This window comes from Falco peregrinus, chromosome 6 (genome assembly GCF_023634155.1).
Source record: "Falco peregrinus isolate bFalPer1 chromosome 6, bFalPer1.pri, whole genome shotgun sequence".
NCBI lineage: Eukaryota > Metazoa > Chordata > Aves > Falconiformes > Falconidae > Falco > Falco peregrinus.
This window is the reverse complement of record NC_073726.1, coordinates 32,370,849-32,391,384: the sequence shown is the minus strand read 5'-3', so window position 1 is coordinate 32,391,384 and position 20,536 is coordinate 32,370,849. Positions and strand designations below refer to the sequence as shown.

Sequence of the window (20,536 nt, the reverse complement as noted above, 5' to 3'; positions counted from 1 at the left end):
ATCAGGTGCCCACCAAAGCCGCCCTATCGCTCCCCTCCTCAGCTGGACAAGGGAGAGAAAATATAATGAAAGGCTCAAGGGTTGAGGTAAGGGCAGGGAGAGATCGCTCACCCATTACTGTCATGAGCAAAATGTATTCAACTTGGGGAAATTAGCTTAATTTATTACCAATCAGATCAGAGTTGTATAACGTGAAATAAAAACTCCATCTTAAAACACCTTCCCCCCACCCCTCCCTTCTCCCCAGGCTCAACTTCAGTCCCCATCTCCCTCCCCGCTCCCCGCAGCGGTGCAGAGGACGGGCAGTGGGGGCTGCGGTCGGTCCATCCCACGCTGTCTCTGCTGCTCCTTCCTCCGCAGGGGGAGGCTCCTCACACTCTGCCCCTGCCCCAGCCTGGGCTCCCTCCCACGGGGCGCAGCCCTTCAGGCACAGGCTGCTCCAGCCTGGGTCCCCCGCGGGGTCACCAGCCCGGCCAGCAAACCTGCCCCAGCCGGGGCTCCTCTGCCCACGGGGCCACAGGTCCTGCCAGGAGCCGGCTCCAGCCTGGGCTTCCCACGGGTCACAGCCCCCTCTGGGCATCCACCTGCTCCGGCGTGGGGTCCTCCAGGGGCTGCAGGTGGGGATCTGTTCTGCCACGGACCTCCATGGGCTGCAGGTGGGGATCTGTTCTGCCATGGACCTCCATGGGCTGCAGGTGGGGATCTGTTCTGCCATGGACCTCCAGGGGCTGCAGGTGGGGATCTGTTCTGCCATGGACCTCCAGGGGCTGCAGATGGGGATCTGTTCCGCCATGGACCTCCATGGGCTGCAGGTGGGGATCTACTGCACCGTGGAGCTCCATGGCTGAGGGGCACAGCCTGCCCCACCACGGGCTTCACCGTGGGCTGCAGGGGAATCTGCTCTGGCACCTCTCACATATTCTACTGCTCTCTCTCCACTGCTATTCCACCCAGGGTTTGTTGGGTTTTTTTAACTCCTTCTTGAATACATTATCCCAGAGACACTACCACTGTCGCTGATGGTCTCAGCCTTGGCCAGCAGCAGGTCCATCTTGGAGCCAGCTGTCATTGGCGCCATCAGGCATTGGGTATCTAGCAGCTTCTCACAGAAGCCACCCCTGTTGCCCCCCTGCTACCAAAACCTTGGCACACAAACCCAGTACAATAGTATACACTCAAGTAAAGGTTTTGTAAAATGCCCACTATTGAACATGAAATAAAAATACACTGTTGTGGGATTATGTTTGTGACAGCCTCTCATATATTTCAGTATAGCTGCATGTAGACACCCTACAGATGTCATAGCTTCATGAATACACCAATGAGACATCTGAATAATTTAATAGAACATTGTCAGTAGCAAATGTCACACGAAAAAGCTGGACAGAAAATTGCGTTCAATAAGTGAAGATAAAAATGGATTCAAATAAATTTCTATTTAATGTACAACATGTTTATAATAGTAAAACATTAGTTATTACTTTGACAGGAAATCTTGAAGTGTTTTCATTATATCCTTATCACTTCATTTATTTTATATAGAAACTTTGGCTATGAACCACACCTTTGTAACTCCTGAGAAAAATAATTCTGTAAGTACACTGTGAAATTTGCACATAGGGAGCAGTTATTAACCAATTTGCTTATAATTTCAAAATTGAAGAGCAAAACGTAATTCTTCATGACAGTTTTACATGGATTTCGAGATTTCAAATTCAGCAGTTCAAAATGTGACACCATTGGAAAAGAATCCTAAGCAATAAAATTATTCTGGCTGAAATTAACCCTGCAAAAAGACTTTTCTCTCTTGTCTAATAAATATTTTATGAAGAACATGAAGCAGTATGCTCATGGAGTCATATTTACTCAGTAAGCATGAGCACCAAGTCATATCCTACCTATTTAGTCTTTTATTTATAAAAGATCCATTTCAATGATATAAATATTATCTTTTGAGTCTTTGTTGTGTTTGTTTTTTTTATTCCAACAGCTTACCTAGGGGTTAAAATGGTGAGTGAAAGTCATCATGAGGCCCTGGCAGCACCACCAGCTACCACAGTAGCAGCAGCTCCTCCAAGTAATGTCACTGAGCCAGCCAGTCCCGGAGGAGGAGGAGGAAAAGAAGATGCATTTTCTAAGTTAAAAGAAAAGTTCATGAATGAACTGAACAAAATTCCACGTAAGTAAAACTTTATTAGTTAAAAAGCTTCTGTTGGCAAGTTAGATTTAAATTGACATTTTCTTCTTTGCTGTTTGTTTAGACAGCATACTCAATGTTTTCTACTCAAAACTAGAAAAATCCGAAGATAAACTTGGTTTTAGTAAGCTACTCAAAATTAATTGCAGTAGAAAAAATAGGGTCAAACTCACATCTAATTTGCGTCTGTTCTTGAGATGTCAGATTGCCTTGGTAACTTTTACTGATGAATTATTGCTAAATCATCAAAACTGGAGTGACAGAACTTCACAGTGGCCATGGGACCAATAAGCAAAATATATTCTCAAAGTAACACTTAGGAGTTTATGTTTATGAAAAATGTGTGTGGGAGTATTACCTTAAAGCAGAATTTGTCCAGAACTCATAAATACTGAGAAAACAAGAAAACTGTATCTTTGGGGATTAAAAAATGCAGAAAAAGTAGGAAAATGTCTTTTTAACAAGAAAATATCTCTAATACATCATTAACATATGAAGATCGCCATGCTTTTCCCACTCAGTAATTCTGTTAGATCAGCCATTGAACATTGTTTGTATAAGTTCCCGTACCCATGCAGAATACTTTAAAGTATACTAATGTATATTTCTATGAAGTCAATAGGAATAAAGCCAGCAGGATTCTTTTGGCCTGTGCTAGAAAGTATTGTTTCAAAGTTGAGGCCTCCATTTCCTCACATTTGTAAAAAAAATATATAAGCATTAGCACTTTGCTATTGTTTATGATAATACTAGGGTCCTTGAACCTATTTGATATGGTTTAGTGTACATACACTGGTATTAAATATACAACTAATTCAACATCGTCAATGTGATTTCATATAATAAAGAAAAAATCCTTTTCATTACTGACAGAAAAATTACCTAATGATACAAGCAGATAATTTTGGCACTTTTGCAGACATGAAGGGGAAGGCTTTATGTGTGTGTGTGTTTTAGTAGCAGGCATTAGAGTGTTATTCAATCTTTAATAATTTTTAGTTCAGAAGAACAAGTAAATGTAATATTTTCAGGGAAGTATTTTAACATATGTAAGAGTTCTCATTTTTAGGTTATCATTTATGTAAAGAAATGTTGTGCAACTGATAAAGATAGATAACAAATTAGAATATTAATCGATTTTTTATCTCTGAAATAGATCTTGGCAATCTGGCAGATGCCGTTTTTGCAAAATTCATAGCAAACAGCTTTGTTCTGTCACTTGAAATTCTCACTTGCAAGAACAGAGGTGTTACAGTGGTAACAAGTCCGTATGTCATTAGTTTGGTAATCTGCACAGTCCGGTGCAGACCATACTGAAATGAAATTGCCTGATGATATCATGGGAAAAACAAAATTACAGGAAGAAAAAAGAACAGGAAACAAGAGAAGACAAGACATTGAGAGAGAAACAGTCAGCATTTGAGTTTTTAATTTTTAACTTACCATGCCATGTAAATGAGGTAGGTGACACTTTTATGTAGAGATCCTTTTATGTTTAAACTTTGATTTTAGCATAGCAAAGGAGTGAATGGTTTCTAATATGAGGAACTCTGTAATTAGTAGGTCTAGGAAAAGGTCTGTAGATAGAGAGGATTGAATGCACTTCTGCTTACTTTTTTAAAACAATAGTGAAAACAAGTGGAATGTCCAATCTGGAGAATCCTTCCACATCAGACTGAATACAACTTTGCTTTTTCTGTTCATGAAAACAAACAACACAAAAAAATAAAAGAACCTGCTATTACATAATGAAAATACTTAAATTTTCTGAGAAAAATGTACTAGGCCATAGGACAAGTCTTGTTTATTATGAAATATAATATCTATAAAATATGGTACCTTATGCCGATAGCAAGACGAGAATATATTGCCCCCATTTTAGAAATCTGGACTATTATCCATGGTCATGCAGTAATTTTGTGGTGGAGTGGAGAAATCAGCCTGGGGTAGCTGCAGATCCCATGCCAATTGCCTGCTCTCCTTCTAGAGGCTGCAGATGTGATTGGATCTTCCCAGCACTTCCATCAAATACTGGGACTGTTTAACATGACATTCTGCTGTGTATATTTTCTTTTTTTAATTTTACCACTTCAAGAAGAAAGTTGAACTTTCATTGTACTACAAAGGGGTAAAGGGCGTGGATGTGGATTTTTTTCCAAATATTTAAATATGAAATAGTGCCATTGACATGTTGGAGCATTTTATATCCCAAATAGTTTTTGTTTTCCACCAATAACAAATCCTTCATGAATGGATTGTAATTGACAGGTCTGTATGTGTTTGTCATTTATAAACTAACACAACAGATCATTAAATAAGTTTAAGTAGGCTGTCTCCAAAATATTGGGGGCAGGAGGGAAGAGGAGACCTCATTTCCCTGTCAGAAGGTTATAGCATTTCCTTACTATTTGTTCGGTTTATGTCAGCAGGGAGTTGTTAGCGAGATGTTGCTAGCCTATTACAAAGCTGAGGATTTAATTGTGGTAGAAAAGTTGTCAGACCTTACCTTTTACAGATGGTTGCAAGTTCTATGAAAATCTCTTCTAAAACAGAGCAGAATGTACATTTGTTCCAACCAAATCATTTTTATAGTGCCTTTCTGGGAATTTCTTGCTGTGTGAGAGTAAATAAATATGGTGAACGGACCCCAATGGGACAGCATAGATACTTGGGTCTAAGAATATTTTGAAGATCATGGACCAGGTTTTTCCTCTGGTAAATTCAAACTGGAGACATGACACGGAGTCTTACACATGGCAGAGGATTGATGTAGTCAGCAAGTTCTCTAATCTCTCCAGATCAGTAACAAGCCTGTTTTCTAGTTTCTGTACTTTCTCATTTAAAAATTGCAAAGGTCTCGTGTTCATCCCCACCTGACAGAGGAGGCTTTGAAGCTCAGTAGTAACTGCAAGAGGATTTTTTTTCCAGTGCTCTGTTGTCTGTATGCAAAAGAAGTAAGTAAATGTTTGAGTTGCCTCTGCCTAAGATGTCTGCGTATGGAAAACAAGCCATCATGATTTAATGGATGTATAACAGGATAGAATATACCCATATTGTGGAAGAACTTGCCTGCAATCAACTTGGTTTGAGTGATAAAAAAGCTGAGCTGTAGTAGGGTCTAATTTCTATATGGTCTTCTCTTTCTGTTCTTTCATAGAAATTACATAACAAGTCGTGCTTATATTAAAAAAAAACATTCAAATAGAGGAGTACATGATAGTGAAAATAAAGGTACAGCAAACTACACCCAGCTGGATAAATACTGTTCCTCCTTTGTGGCTTATCATAGAACAGTCATCTTGTTTTAAAACACACAGAAATCACAAGTCAAATAGTCTAGACATACTTTAATAATAATCAGGATTCCCAATAAGATTTCACTTTGCAAAACTGAAAGATAAGGTCTGTGCAACTTAAATTATCCTGATGTTTCCTCCTGTAATATATGCACCAGAGCAGTTTTATTTTCTTGAAATAGATGAATTTAATAGAATGAGGAAATAAAAGTTCCAAGAAGGAGAAAGGGCCCATTTTTATTAGTATATGTTTACTTCAAGAGTAGTGATGCAGTGTGTAAACTTGGTTACAATTTTTATTGATATGAGCAAAAATTCTGTTTTTTTCATTGATTATATCACTTTTAAATAGAACATAGTCCACATTTTGTGGTAGGAGAGTGTAGGCTTCCAAAAGCACACAAATCATTCAGAATGGTGATGTCTTAACATATATTTCAGTCTGGATAAAGCATGTGTGATCATTTTATTACAATGAGTCATACAATTAAAGTGCAAGAATCCTGTAAAGTTACTGAGGCATAACTGAAGATTTTTTTTCTCTGTTATGTAAATCCCTGCATTTTGGTTGTGAGTGCCTGATTTGCATAATCACAGTATAGTTGTTTTCCCATAACTGCACTGTGTATAAAAGTTACTCTATCTTAATTGGTTCTTATACATTCTATCCCAATTTATCTTTAATCTGCAGAATTTTTAAGCTGTTTACCAGAAGGAGAAAAAAGGGACCATCTCTGCTTTTACACTTTGCATTTTAACCATGGTAATTCCAACACCTGAGGAAGGGGGTAAACCAAAGCAGATCAAATGACACTTAACACTTCCAAAACCAAAATTGCATTAAAAGACTTCATAAAATACATTGATCCTTTCCTTTCTTCCTCTCACTGCTCTTCCATCTGGGCCTTTGTCTACAGGCTAGGAAAATATCTGCCATACATTTACAGGAAGCGAGTTTTAGCAAGACTATGGGAAAGCAAGAGAGCAACAGCTGTTGGAGGGAGGCTTTAAATGTCAAGATACTGGTACTAACAGCACACAAACAAAACATCGGTTAGCATTAGTTTACTTAATAAGCATCTTTGTAAAAGCAAAGTGATCTTGATGTTTCCTAGGAACACATTCCTGTATGAACAGAGGACCTCATTCTGCAGCAAGGTAAAAAAAATAGCAAAAATCCCATAAAATTCCAGCATACATCTGACTGAATAATGATATGCGGTTAATGATTCTGGTATAATCTTGAATAGCTGGAATGCCTAAATGGATCGAATGCAAGGCACTACAATTACCTCTTAAATGCGAAGTTATTGCAGTATTTCTAATGCTTTTTGCTGCCTTACATTGTAATTGGATAAACAGTTACATTTCTATACCAACCTTATTCTGAACTGTTTGGCTGGCTTGCAACTCCATTTGGCCTCAGTAGCAGGTACTCAAAAGCCCTAAATTTGATTCATCATGCGCAACTGGCAATAATCCCCCAAACCAGGAGCTCAAAACTGTGTGACGATTTAGGCTGCAACTGATGTTCTGTGCAGACTTTTTTCAAGTTCTGTTAGCAGATACTCAGAGGAAGGTGTATTTCCCTCTCCTTGGCTTAGTGAGTAACTTTTAAACAAAATGGGACTGGAAGTTGTAGCGGGAACTATAATAAAAAATGTGAAAATAGCTGTAAGACTCCAGTCTGGCTTAATTCAAAATAATAGCTTATTAAGCTGAGGTACAGAGTTGTAAATATATTTGGGTAAATTAGCAAATAAAATAATTCTGGATTTCTGTTTAGCCATTTACGTTAAAGTTTCAGCGTTCAGCAGTCATCCTAGACACACCTAATCTTTTCCTTCTCCCTGCTGTTCTCTGCTGTTCTGCCTTTCTGCCTTTCTTGATTGACCACCTGAGGTTGTATTAAGAGTTCTTATTACCCTCTATAAATGGCAGTAAACTTAATTTCTTAATTTTTTATTCTTCTTTGGCATCAAGATTATCAAGGAGAGATGTTATTGAATTTTGTCTATTATTAGAAAATTGAGGACTTTGTGCATAGGGTCTTTCTGAAACTGAAGATTTATGGAGCTGCCAGCTTGATCATTTGCAGAAAATAAATTCAGGCTGTTCATTTCACTGCTACTCCTAATAGTTCCTGGAGTACAGGTATCACTGGCACGGGGAGGAAAGGGCACATTCTTTTCCAAGTTCATAAAAAAGAATAAAAATGCTTATAATAGAACACTTTCAGATTTCAAAACTGGATTACTAGAGAGAGAGAAATACCATAAAATCAGAATAAAGTTCTCAGCAATAGCTTTTATTTCTATTTCCATGCCACATACCCATGTTAGTCACTGCCTAAGATCTTAGCTTAGCTGGGAAAAAATTGAGTCTCTGTTCCAGAGACCTTTGTGTCTAATTATAAGGCAGGTAATAGCTGCCTGCCTGCCTGCAGAAAATGAGGACTAAGTGTGTGTATGTTCATAGATAATGTGTACACAAATATATTTGTCAATACAATAAGCAGTGATCTCATCTTAGGAGCAGTCTGAGACTGGGAAACTCCATTTAGGTATGCTGGCAAAGAGTACTTGTAAGGAGAGATTTAGAGGAGAATAAAGAAATAAGTTTATTGACGTTCAGGAAAGACTGAAGGACAGTGCTGGAGGAAGTGGGAAGGCATGAATTCAAGTCTTCTTGTTTCCCTTACTATCATCAAACCATTGGCAGTCACTCATGCCAGGCAAATACATGCAGCTTTACACTGGGAAAGAAACAGGAAATCAGAAATAAAGATTTATTTTGGAACACAGAACAAGTACAAGAAAAGAGCTATTACAGTACAATAATAGAGGGGAGGAAATCATTATTTCTAAATATAGCAATTTCAATGCAAATCTCAGATTAGTCTATTTTCTCCCTGAATGCCCTAGTCCCAGAGTTCAGTGGTTACATGATAACTTCAGCATTATTTTTTTTCATTAAATAAAAGTTTCTAGACACCTGCTGGTAGGGAAAAGCTTGAAAATACTGCCCACACACATCCAGAAGAAGAAAAATCATGAGACAAAGAAAACAAGGCAACTCTGTTATTTTATAAACTCATAATATGAAAATACCTTCATTATTTTTAGGGGCCAGAATATTCTGAATGCTTGGAATTCGGAGTACTGAAAATACAACTTTTAAATACAAAGTATCTAAATAGATGCTGAGGGGCGAAAGAATAGAAGTGAAAAACTCATGAAACAGAACATGGATGAAAATCTTTGTCTGGAAAGAATAGCACGTAGTCTGAGATCCTGCTGAATTACACTCTGTTGATATTTTAATGATTGATTTTGTCATGAAGAAAATTTTTAGTCCATGAGTTATTTTCATATGCCATCTGATAGGCTCCCCTTTACATGTCCTGTATTTAAACTGTTGAGTCCACGACAGCTGCCGGTTTGATCCTCATACAGGACTGAGCTAGGAACCTCAGGCTGTTAGAAGTACAAGCTGCTCCAGCATGACCCAGAAGTGCTGCTGCAGACTGTAGCTGGACCCAGCAGCAGCAAGCACCCATGCTTGCCAGCAGGTTACACATCTCCTCCAAAGCAAGCTCAGCCCACACATCTGAAGCACTTAGTCTGAGGGAGGACCCTATTCATATGCTGGCCATTATCTTGGCTCCTTGGACACATCGTGGAGGAGGAAAGGAGAAATCAGAAGAGCGAACTCCTGCCACTTGAAGCAGAGCACCAGCTGCAGCACCCTCTGTCCCCAGCACAGGGGAAGCCCATCACATGCTAAACCCATGCCCTTTTCTGCAGCACCTTGAGAATGCACTGTCCCTTCTGAAAGCAAACACTGTCTCTTAGCCAGTAGCACACTGGGAGCGTAGCCACAGCATCAAACAGAATTATACATTATTGATTACATGTGCCTGAAACATTGTTTTCAGTAACAGCAGCTGGTTTTGAGTTGGGTAATCTGAAAGAAGGGGAAGTAGAAGCAAGTTCTGTAAAATACATAATGCATTGAACGTTTCAGCAAAACATAAGAAAACAAAAAAAACCCATTCAGATTAACTTTTACAGCCATGGGAATCAAATTCATCTATAGCAGAAACAGGGGTGAGCACCTACTTTTGGCTTGGTGACAGGGTTTAACAAGGGGTGCCAGAGTACCCCCAAGGGTCTTCGCTAGCATATCACTATGATTATTATTTTATATGTTACAACAACTCTAGTAGGTATTTTATTGTACTATAGATATGTCAAGTTGTGCGAGTGCCTTATAAATTGAGTAGAGAATTCAGTTTACAAGCAGAGAACAGAACATGGTTGCTGGCTTCCTTTCAGTACTGGGAATGTATCTTAAAATTTCATTACTTTGTGTGAGGGAAAGTGCACTAAAATGTTTACCTGCATAAAATGAACACAATCTTTGCTAGTCTTTTCCAAACTTACCTGCACATGAAGTGTCTACAGAACTTACCCATTATCTGTAGTAATTCAGTTTGTAATCTTGCTCTGAAAATGAAAGTTCATGGAACAATTATTCTGAACTTAAAATTGAGAATACATTTGATTCTCAGCAGCGTACTGCATGAAAAAAAACCAAAAAAAAACCCCAAAAAACCACTTGGGACCTTGGTTAATAGATGTGCTTTTAAAAAGTATGGTATAAATGGGCAATGAAAATGTAGAAATTACTGTTAAGATTGATGTTCCATCCTTACCTCAGCTACTTGTGTCTAGGCTCAGTGGCAAGCCAGAAGATACTCTCTTGCATTTTTATAAGAATCAAGAGCAGATAATGAAGCCTCTGTTATTCTGAGGCACTGTTATAAGCTGGCACAGCTGAAGAACAGAGTCTCATTCTTTCTTGTTATTGTTAACTATTTGACTTAGAACTAGATGAGTTTGCTGCTGAGAATTATCCAAACTAAGGTCTTCCCTGGGAGATTAAAATATATAATACCTTCCTTATTTTGGTTGATAGATGGTTTTTAAAGTATTTAAACTTTTTTAAAGAGGCAATAATTCCTTTATTGATATATGAAGTGTTTAAGATATCTAATCATCAATGGCAGATTGCCAAGGTGGGTGAAATACTAAGCCACTGAAAACCAATGGGAGCTTTCAGGAATGCTGTAGGTCCATAGCATCCTTTCTTGAATTCTTTTTATCTTTTTAAGTCTTGGCTTGTATTTCAAGCAAGACCTGGAACTGGTCTAGGTCTGAAAATCTCTACTGCTTCCAGAACATGCAGCCAGTTTGCAAGAGCTGTGGAGGTGGCCTCAAGAAGGAGATTGGTATTGGGTAGGCTTTGCTCTGACTCCACAGAAGTAAGCTGCGCCGCTGAACTTGAATGACTGCCTCATGAAGGCTGAGTTCCAGCTGGCAGCTGAGTGAGCCATCTGCCTACTCCTGTGCAGGTTTCTGAATCTGACTCTAATCTTAATTATCAACTGGAGCCAGAGCTCCCTGATTTGCTCACAGCCCCTATATCATCTGGGGGCATGTTTCAGTACTATAGCTGGCACTGCTTCCCGGTTGCAGTGAGAGCTGCCAAAATGAAAGATGAGGTTTGTCCTTTCAAATGGGAAAGGCATTTCAACCCACATCTAAAAAGGAGGTCCAGAAATTCTCAGGGTTTCTACACTCTAACTTTTAGGAACCAGGCTCTGGGAGACAAGTTCACAAATTTGAGTTAAATGCCTTTGTTCTCTTCAGAACAACACAGAAACAGGAGGCCCAGGTTTATCAAGAAGGAAAAACTGGAGGGAGATGTGACTGAAATGGTACTGGTCACACAGACTTCGATATCTAGGAAGAGTCCTAGGCTAGGCCCTTATAACAAACAGAGTCACAACCTGAAAACAATTTCCTTGGACTTAGAGACCTGGTTTCTCTCACTTTAGTGGTTTCACTGTTCTGTCAATGTACAATCTGATGAAGACCAAGGGAGCTCACTGGACCAAAGACCTGGCTGAAGGACAGCATATGCATTTTGCTGTGAAATGCCATTGGACAAAATAAGCAAATAACACTGGGTATTTAGGGCTCCTTACTCTTAAACAAAAGTCCCACACTAGGCTAGAGTAGACACCATGAATCCTGCATTTCTTTCCTCACTATTCCTGCAGGAAAGGCAGATCCAAGTTAGTTTTCCAGCTTGATCCTTTGATCTCCTTTAGTCTCAAGAAGACCGGGAACTCAGGTGTTTTAGGCTGCAGCCTGAATGATACTCCTCAACCTTTGCTGGCAATTCCCATGTTGCCAGTTTGAAGCAGCCACACAAACTATTTCTTTGACACAGTGAAGCAGAGGTGGCAGTCCCCTGAAGAAGAAGGGAGAAGGATTATCCCAAGCTGGTGAGCTGCTAATAGGATTGAAAGTCATTTCCACATGAGGAGTTTTCTCACCCTGGAGCTGTGTCAGGACCATCCCCCATATGGCTGTACCCCAATGGAAAGGAAACCTCCAGGTCTAAGACACAGTTTATAGAGAGGCAATATATTCTTCATGCAGTCAACAGTGTTGATAATAATTTTTGTACCTTTCTTACAGATATTATGTTCCTTCCTTACCAGAGTTCATTGACTTTTCTGTTTGCCTTCTGTGGTATTTCATTTATGTATTTATTAACACTTTTCTCCTAGCCAGAGCTCACATGAAAGTTGGCATAAACAATATACTTGTTAACCCAACATTCAGACTTGTTTCTTCTTTAGGTTTGAAACCTCACTTCTTCTCTGAAGCCAACTATTTTATCATGTTTTCTAAGACCTTAGTACCTAATTTTCAGCAAGCACGTGCTCTGAGCTGGAATACAGCATTTCAGGTCTCAGCCCCGAAGTCAGTTTCTTGTTTGTAATATGCCATGGGTGCAGATTTACCTGCAGAGGAAGATAAAGCAAGCTTACTATTCATAAATTTCAGTCTAGCATACCATTTTAGATTACAACTCAGTGATGGTAATCACTTTATAGGAATCTGTTCCAGAATACAAATTTCTAAACTCTCTTACCTCATGACATATTTATTGATGAGTTGTATGTCCTAGGACAGTGAGGTGGCCAAGGCAACAGAAAATATTATGAGGGTTGGAGAGGACCAGTGGACAAACAAGAAAGCTTAACGTTACCTGAACTCAGGGCATAATATTAACAATGATAACATAGCATAAAAAAATGTCAAAATTGACTTGACTGTTCTGGAACAGCCATGCATTTATTCAACAGTGATTGTGTGGTACAAAAATACCTATGCACACTGCTTTTCTTGATATAAATACAGGTATGTCGGAAGAGGAAAACCATTTACAAAAATCTTTTTTCTTCTATTCTGTTAATGCATTAACTAAAGTGTTTACACTGTTGAACATCCATGATTTGCAGCAGCTCACTTTGCTAGGAACCTGCTGACAGCTGGGCTTTGATTCTGCAAAGTCCGTGGATTTGTCCAATACCCTACTACTTCTCACTGACACCTAGAATAACAAAACTACCTGTAATGCTATAATGATAACATCAAGAAGCATTTTTATGATGTTGAACTGAATGTTTACCCCAGTAATTCCTGGTAGAAAAGGACTCTTTAAAAACAAACAGCTAGTCCCCTAAGTTCTGTCCGCATTAGGTACAATAATCTTTGATACCAAATCTCTGATGGCATGGCAATGCTAGCTGAACCCTGCAGTGCAGAATGAGTGCAAATTGATGAACAGTTTTTTTCTTTTTTTTAAGTATTTTCCTTGACTGACCTACACCACTCCTGTAGATAACCTAAAAGGCAACAGAAGTACATTCAAACTTGATACAGCCACACAAGTTAAACATGGGTTTGCAGGCTAAATTCAGGTACTGAAATGATACACAGCAGATTTTAGAATTTCAAAAGGTTTAATCCAGTAAAGTATTTAAATGTGTACTAACCTTTAAGGTCCTGAATAGTGCATCAAATTAAATTTGTTACACACAAGTGGTTTGGAGGATCAAGACTGTAAACACATTTCTAATACACGGTGCAATTTACCTGATGAACTGCTACATTAATTCATATTTAAATGTAAATTAATTATACTTTAGCTATGGTTATTTTTAAAGTTTGTAACTCTGCAAGTGATGTAATTTTAGAGACATGTACCACACACATGTATAGTGGTAGTAGCAAATTTCTTTTCAGACCTTCATAAATATCAGTGTAATTTTTTTACCTTCCATTTCATTTTAGTAGGCTGCTTGCTGAGAGTTGTACCCTTTTTTCTCACATGGCTTATTATCACAACACACATTTTCATGATTGTTGTCAAAAAAAGACAGCGTTTAGGGCAGTTGTTTAGTTTAAATGATCAGTAGAGTGCTACTTTGAGATCATTTGGGATGGGGGGGCGCTGAAATTTTCCAATGGAAGCTGCTGGAAGAATGTAATTACCTCACTTGGGATTTCAGCCAAGCCTGCAAACATCCAATTTCCACACAAGTGATTGAGGTTCTTTCCATTTAGTTTAATGAGAGCTGGATGGGGCTGTAAGGCATTACAATCCTTTTGGGAAAATCCCAGGGGATCTTTTATCACCACAAAAGCTGAGGACATTGGTTTTATGCTTCTTCCAAAGTAGAGCAGCCCTTGCATCAGTGTGTCTCCATGGCTGTTCCCCAGCATCACTGGCTCAGGGGGAAGCAGGCCACCACGGTGCCGCTTTCTGTGCTGGAGAGGGATCCAGGATAGTGGCAGATTATGTTGTTTAGCTTTCTTCTGGCTTTAGGTCATCCATGAGCTTTAATGAGTTGTTCAGCTCTTTGGTGGGTGTACTGGAGTGCTGTAGCAATGAGCAGGGAGCAGATGCGATGCCTCACTAATTCTTCCCTCCTTTCAGCTTCAGTGCTGAAAAGCATCTGAAAGTCATAATCAGACTATCACAGGGTTCAAGGCTTTCAGTAGCTAGACCACAGCAGTACTTTAGTCCTTGGAGACAAAATTATAGGATCACTTCTAATGCTACTGATAGTTCTCTGTTTGGGCAGACTTATTTATTCTTTCCCCTGGTGTCAGCAGCCATTATAAAGTGCTAGGAGCATACATTGTATCAGTCATGTATGCTAAAATGGATCATTTTTAATAGATTGGCAAATGTTATAATGCCTCTCTGTTTCAAAGTTGATTTTGCCTTGGTTTGGTTTTTGTAGGAGGTAAAAAGAAGCTGTTAATACACTTAGGTCAACATAGGACTGAAATAAATCATGTCCATGCTTACAGTTGTTGGGAAGTGTACTTATCACCCAGTTCCCAAACTTAATGAGACTCTACCCAAATTGTGGGGGTGTTGAATTACAGCAGTTTGTTACTCATTCAGCATTGTCAGAATGAGGCTTGGAAGCCGTTAGGAGACTGAAGTGTCAGTGAGAATTCTTGATGTAGCAAAGCAATGCTGATATTCCCTGGTTTCCCACAATATTTTATGGGGCAAGGAAAATTAAAGGGGTTTTGCATCAGTATTGTGTTGGTACTGACATTTGGGGAGTGGAGAACTGAGAGTTGTAAAATACCTATGTTGCTGTCCTGATGCTAGGTGAACTTAAAATTGCCTTTTCTAAGGTAAAAAAAAAAAAGTAAAATCAGTGATTCTTTCTCCAAGAAGGTACAATATTTGTTTCTACCAGAGACTTGACCATTAATGACAGTATATGTCTTCACAATCTCTATGTCAATAGGTCTGATGTTCTGAGAATTGCTATTACCAAGTATGTTGATGAGATATATGGCTTGTAAGCATTAGAGGTTGTGTCTGTGATCAGAAAGTGAATGATAACCAATCTGTGATCTAAAACTGCAGTTTTCACTGTCTCCCATCCACGGCCTCTTTTCCTTACTTTTTCCTGGTTCCCTCATCACACGGCACCTTCTCCTCCCATTTACTCTTCTTGCCTCTCCAGACAAAAAAAACAGTTTTGCCATGCTAAGACTTCCACAGGGAATACAGTTACAAGAAGAAAGAGGAAAATTAAAACCTCTGAGATTTTTGTTGACATATGGCTGAGGGAGGCATAAGGCTCCCTGCCAGTGCTAGTCTCTGCTCCGTTCTCCAGGCTGGCTGGCTGCCATAGGATACTTCTGATGAAAAAGAATAAATATAAAACAGTATTTCTCTACTTTTCCCTCTACTTCACACAAAGCTTGCTAAGAAGGAGTGAAAAGCATTCAGCTAACATTTTAGCAAAGCAAACTGAATACAGATGTTTGGTTTTTAGTAACTTTAAGACTAATGTACTGTAAAATTTATAGTTTTTTCTTGTCAGAGTGGCAGAAGTCATGAGGGTAGGACTAGCTGGTTTTTTTGCTCTAGACTAACAGAGCTCCTGTCAGTGGTTATTCGTTACCCCATAAATACGTTGAACACTGCTGCACTGAACCATGAACTGGAAACCCCATATCCCTGTTCAAGTGTTTTCTAACTGCTGCTACCTGTGCTACTAGTTGAACAAGAAACAATTTTGGAAGGAGAGTTAAGAGAGAATTGTGTTGCGTATGACCCTGTGATGTCAATGGCAGTCAGCAAAATTGTGTGTGACTTCAGATAAGGATCAACAATAGAGACAAGCCGGCATAAATTGCAGCTTTGCCAAGTTTAGAGAGAAGCCAAAGGGAAACTGCTTACAATGCTGTCTTCCTGAAGGTTGATTCCTGGCGTGAGCTGGCTCAACTTGAAGGCATGCAAGGCCAATTAAGTACTAGCCACTTGTAAGAGGTACGCCTGTCAGAAACTGCTATCAGTCAAAATATAGTCTACATGTTGGCCATAATTAAAATACTCCGACTAGAGAGCTGTTTAATAGGATTTATTTTGGGGTGGTATTTTTAACTCTTCAGTGGTTTCATCTGCAGAAGTCACTGCAGAGATGTTCAATCTCTAAGCCCTCAGCTGTAAGGTAGATGGCATTTAGTTTTGCTCCAGGGAAGGTTTTCTTCTGTCAGCTTTACCATGATGTGCCTGAATAAATATAACTAGCTTCACTTGCTTTAGTGGAGTCTGCTGGGACAACACTGCCAACATAAGTTATTCATGATTTTGAATGGGTTGAGTACTAGTCACAGCACCTTCCAAGTGCACCAATAAAATACTACCTTCCAAGCTTACTGCATATTGCAGGTGACAGAGACAAAAACTTCATCCTTATTGAAGGACTATTTCACCATAACAATAAAATGTATTGGTCCATTTTAAATTCTGTCAACTGCATTTCTCATATAGTGTTCCTGTATGTAGCCATAACTTTGGCTCTGAAGCTCCATTGAAAAGGAGTATTGATGAGATCTTCCTTTTCCTCAGCTCAAGGACAGGCTCCTTACCTCCTAGCAGGTCCAGGAGTCTGTGACAAGTCTGATTAGAAACACTCAAACCATCATCTCAAAATAAGCAGAAGTTATTCACTAGTTTCTGGAAACCCTTTTCGAGATTTCACCAAGTAAGTCCTAACTTTGCTGCACCGCAGAGTAATATGCTAGTCTCAGTGATCAGAAAGTAAGGCAAATATTCACAGATGTATTTCTGAGATTATTTGGGCAAATGATTTTTTTTTGCTGCATTCCTTGCTTATAGAAAATGTATCAAAGGCAGCACAGGGATAAGATTCAAATGTAATTAAACATTGTGCTCTCCAATACAGTCAAGTTTTAAGTCTAGAATAAGTTAAAAACTTTGCATCAGGTACCTTTTATTGTTTTTAAAATTAATATCTATCTTACTGTATGCTTACAATTCTATATTTATGGTGGCTTAAAACTTTGTGCTGAATTAAAGGTAATTCACAGGTGGCTGAGTCATAGTAAGGCCTTCATACATTAGAGAAGCAGTTTGTCTTCTGGATACTATATATTGAGCAAATACAGGAAAAGCATAATCAAATACAGAATGATAGTAAAGATAATTTAAAAATATACATACCATGAATAATGACTAGTTAGTAAATTAAATAATAAAGAATAAAACAAGTAAATGCAATGTCATTAATGCAATGTATATACAGCCACATTTGTACCACACTCGTAACATGTCCAAATTGCACTGAAACCAAAACATGATGTAAAAATAACAACATATTTGACAGTGTCCTTTTCATTCCTTAGGAAATGTATGATACCATGATAAAATACAACATCAAGAAAGTCTAGATAGGAATAGAATTTCCCTCATATAAAGTTAAATGCTTTTCATTTTGAACTTTTATTTGTGTAACATACTTAGGAGAAAGAAAACACAATTTTTTTGAAGTCTCCATTACCCTAAGGCTCTTTAGTGTAGTGCACGGTACTGTTAGCCATCAGTGCACACATTCACAAAGGAGGATATTCATTCTGCCTTATGGGCCTCCGTGACAGCCTGTGAAGCCTGTAAACCTCACCTTAATATTAGTTTTGAATTACAACAGATGTCTCTTGCAAGCTTCTGCAATGGAGTAAATTTCACACTAGCATGTAGAAAAATACCATAAAAATGACTATTTGATTAGCAATTTCAGATTGACATTTCATTTGAAAATCAGTTATGACTTACCAAAATATCCTCTTTCTATGAATCACCACAACTTACCTTTCCTAGGTTAAAGGAATGCTGTCAAAAACTTGCAGTGCTTTTTTCCTCTGTATTACTAAGATCACTTCAAGACCTAATCCTACAAACATTGTTCAGCATAGTTTTGCTGAAGTTAATGGAACTATTTACAACTGAAAGGACTCAAATTAGAGCTCTACTTGTCCAGAAACATCAGTCAGCAAAGAAAATTACTTTAATGGGACAATTCTGAAAATTTTCATCATTTTTTATTTCTTTTTGATAACAGAGCCCTCTTATGTACATTTTTTCAAATAGCAGACCCAACTTTCACTATAGGACTTATGTGTCTTATCTATTTGCTCTCTACTTGGAGGTTGTATTTTCATTGTTGGAACTAGGGGCACTACACTGGGACTAAAGAAGGAAAGGGAAATGCTGACAGTGTTGTCACCAGTTTTATTTTGTAATAAAGATAGTTGCTAAGGCACTGTCATGAGAGAAGGAAGACCATGGCTTACATGTTAGCCTAGACAAGTTTAAACCCATGTATCTCACCCCATAGAGAAGAGAGCCCCATAGTTTAGATTGCATAGAGAATGCATTACTCGTCCCTCTCACTGAGGCTGATGCAGAAATCTTCCGTGCAAGACCCAGGGACTCGGGAACATTGTTCTGTGGGAGAAGTGGCTTAGCTTCTGTCTTCTGTGGAGTAAATAGCTCACTGCTTAGGGTATCAACCAAGAAAAGAGAAGTCTCCAGAGCTCTACTCTCAAGCTTATTTCAGTTTTTCTTATACTGAATATTTCATCTAAAACAGTAGGAAGTGTCAATTTGCTTGCCTTCTAGGATAGTATAATTTCTACGGTATAGTTCTTGCATGCTTTCATTCCATAAATCTGTTCTAACACAAATTGTGGCCTGATGTGGATAATATCCCAGGAATATAGAGCCATGCCTGTCGCACAGAGTCAAGGACATACTGGAATTCAACATTTTTGCAATCTGGATATTACTAAATTCAACATTTAGTCAATCTAGTGAGCCTTGAAAAAGGAAGAAAGAAGAAAACCAATGAGCTCTGGAGAGTCCCTTTACCCTATCTGGATTCAGGTTCCTACCAAGCACTGTACCTTTGTATCTTTAACTCTACAAACATGTTATTTTAGGTTGTAACAAGTTCAGACTATTTCTCTAAGGTGGGAATATGCAGAGTATCTTTGTCTACTGTAATACCTTGTGGAAGTATGTTGTGATGAACTTTTCATCAAGATTTGTCCTCCTTTGACCTTCTTTCATCTGAGAATAGCTGATTTAAGTATTTTAAGACAGTTTTCTAGCATGAAGTTTTTTACCTGAATTTTTGAGAGGGAAAGAGAAAAGGTCCAACACTGGAATTGATTCTATTACAATGGTCTCAGCCTGTAGACTGTATGCTGGGTGGAGGATTATACCCATTATTTTGTTACATTGTGGCCATTCTATTTCTTAGTGCTAGAATCGCTTGTGGCAGAATTACAATTGAGAGAAATAAGTTTTCATACTGAATACAATGTCTGTGGAATGTTTATTTGCCAGGGAAAAAAAGGATTCTGTAATATGAATATTTTAAAAGAAATGCCTTGACAAGGCAAGGTTTTGATCATTCCTGATTTTTCTGTAGACAACAGACAACTCAAATCAGTAATGTAGCACATCTGCAAAAGTGTTTTTTTGTAGTTGAGCTCTGACTTAATAAGTGAGGCTGAAGGATAACTTACGGCTTCAAGCTTTTTTCTTTTTTCTGACTGTATCGTTTTGCCTAATGAAAGGACATTATCTTCCCCAGTTGGTGTGGCCCTCATTTCTGTTGTAATGGAACTGGATACATTATCACTGCTTCTGCTTCTGTGAATGAACAATTCCAGTGCAGCTACAGATAATTTATTTGTTGATTACTCACCTGCTATTAAAGTGGTTCCAAATAAAGTGAAATGGCAGACACACTGCCTCTTGGAAGCTCTTTCCAACTATAAAAGGAGTTCTGTGTGTTTTCTGCAGTGCTCAAGCTGCTTTACAGATGCACCATATTTAATTAGATTAGTTTTCATTAGACTGCAGTTGCAAAGTTGCATCTGTATATCACTATTAGCCTGTTTTGAGGCTCTTTCAGCCAATAGCAAACCACCATCTCATTTGCATTCATTTAAATGTGTTAACCTTTTTCTTTCTGGAATAATCACTACCGAAGAACATATATAACTTGGAGATTAATGTGTTGCTATTGTCATGTGGCACCATATGCAGAAAGTGAAATAGCCTAAGAGACAATCATGCAAGGGAAGAAAAAAGGAAATTGCACTGAAGAATTAATTCACTCTTAAATAAATCTTTCTGAGAATTCCATTTATACTTATTTAAATTCCTTTAGAGTACTTATTTTACAAGACAATCTTTGCAAGCTTTGGATTTTATTGATTGCTCTTCTACCCTTAATGTTTGTTTTCTTTATGATCTTTTCATTTTTATT

At 38.4% G+C, this 20,536-nt stretch overlaps 1 protein-coding gene across 4 annotated transcripts in view; it reads left to right on the top strand.

The window, feature by feature from the left end:
- SYT1 (synaptotagmin 1) overlaps positions 1-20,536 on the top strand; it is a 357,757-nt gene that overhangs the window by 224,121 nt on the left and 113,100 nt on the right. For all 4 annotated transcript variants that reach the window (XM_055808605.1, XM_055808602.1, XM_055808601.1 and 1 more), the window contains one exon: positions 1,991-2,179. In XM_055808605.1, coding sequence (XP_055664580.1) covers positions 2,008-2,179 — 172 coding nt within the window. In that variant the 5' untranslated portion in view covers positions 1,991-2,007. The remainder of the gene's footprint in view (positions 1-1,990; positions 2,180-20,536) is intronic.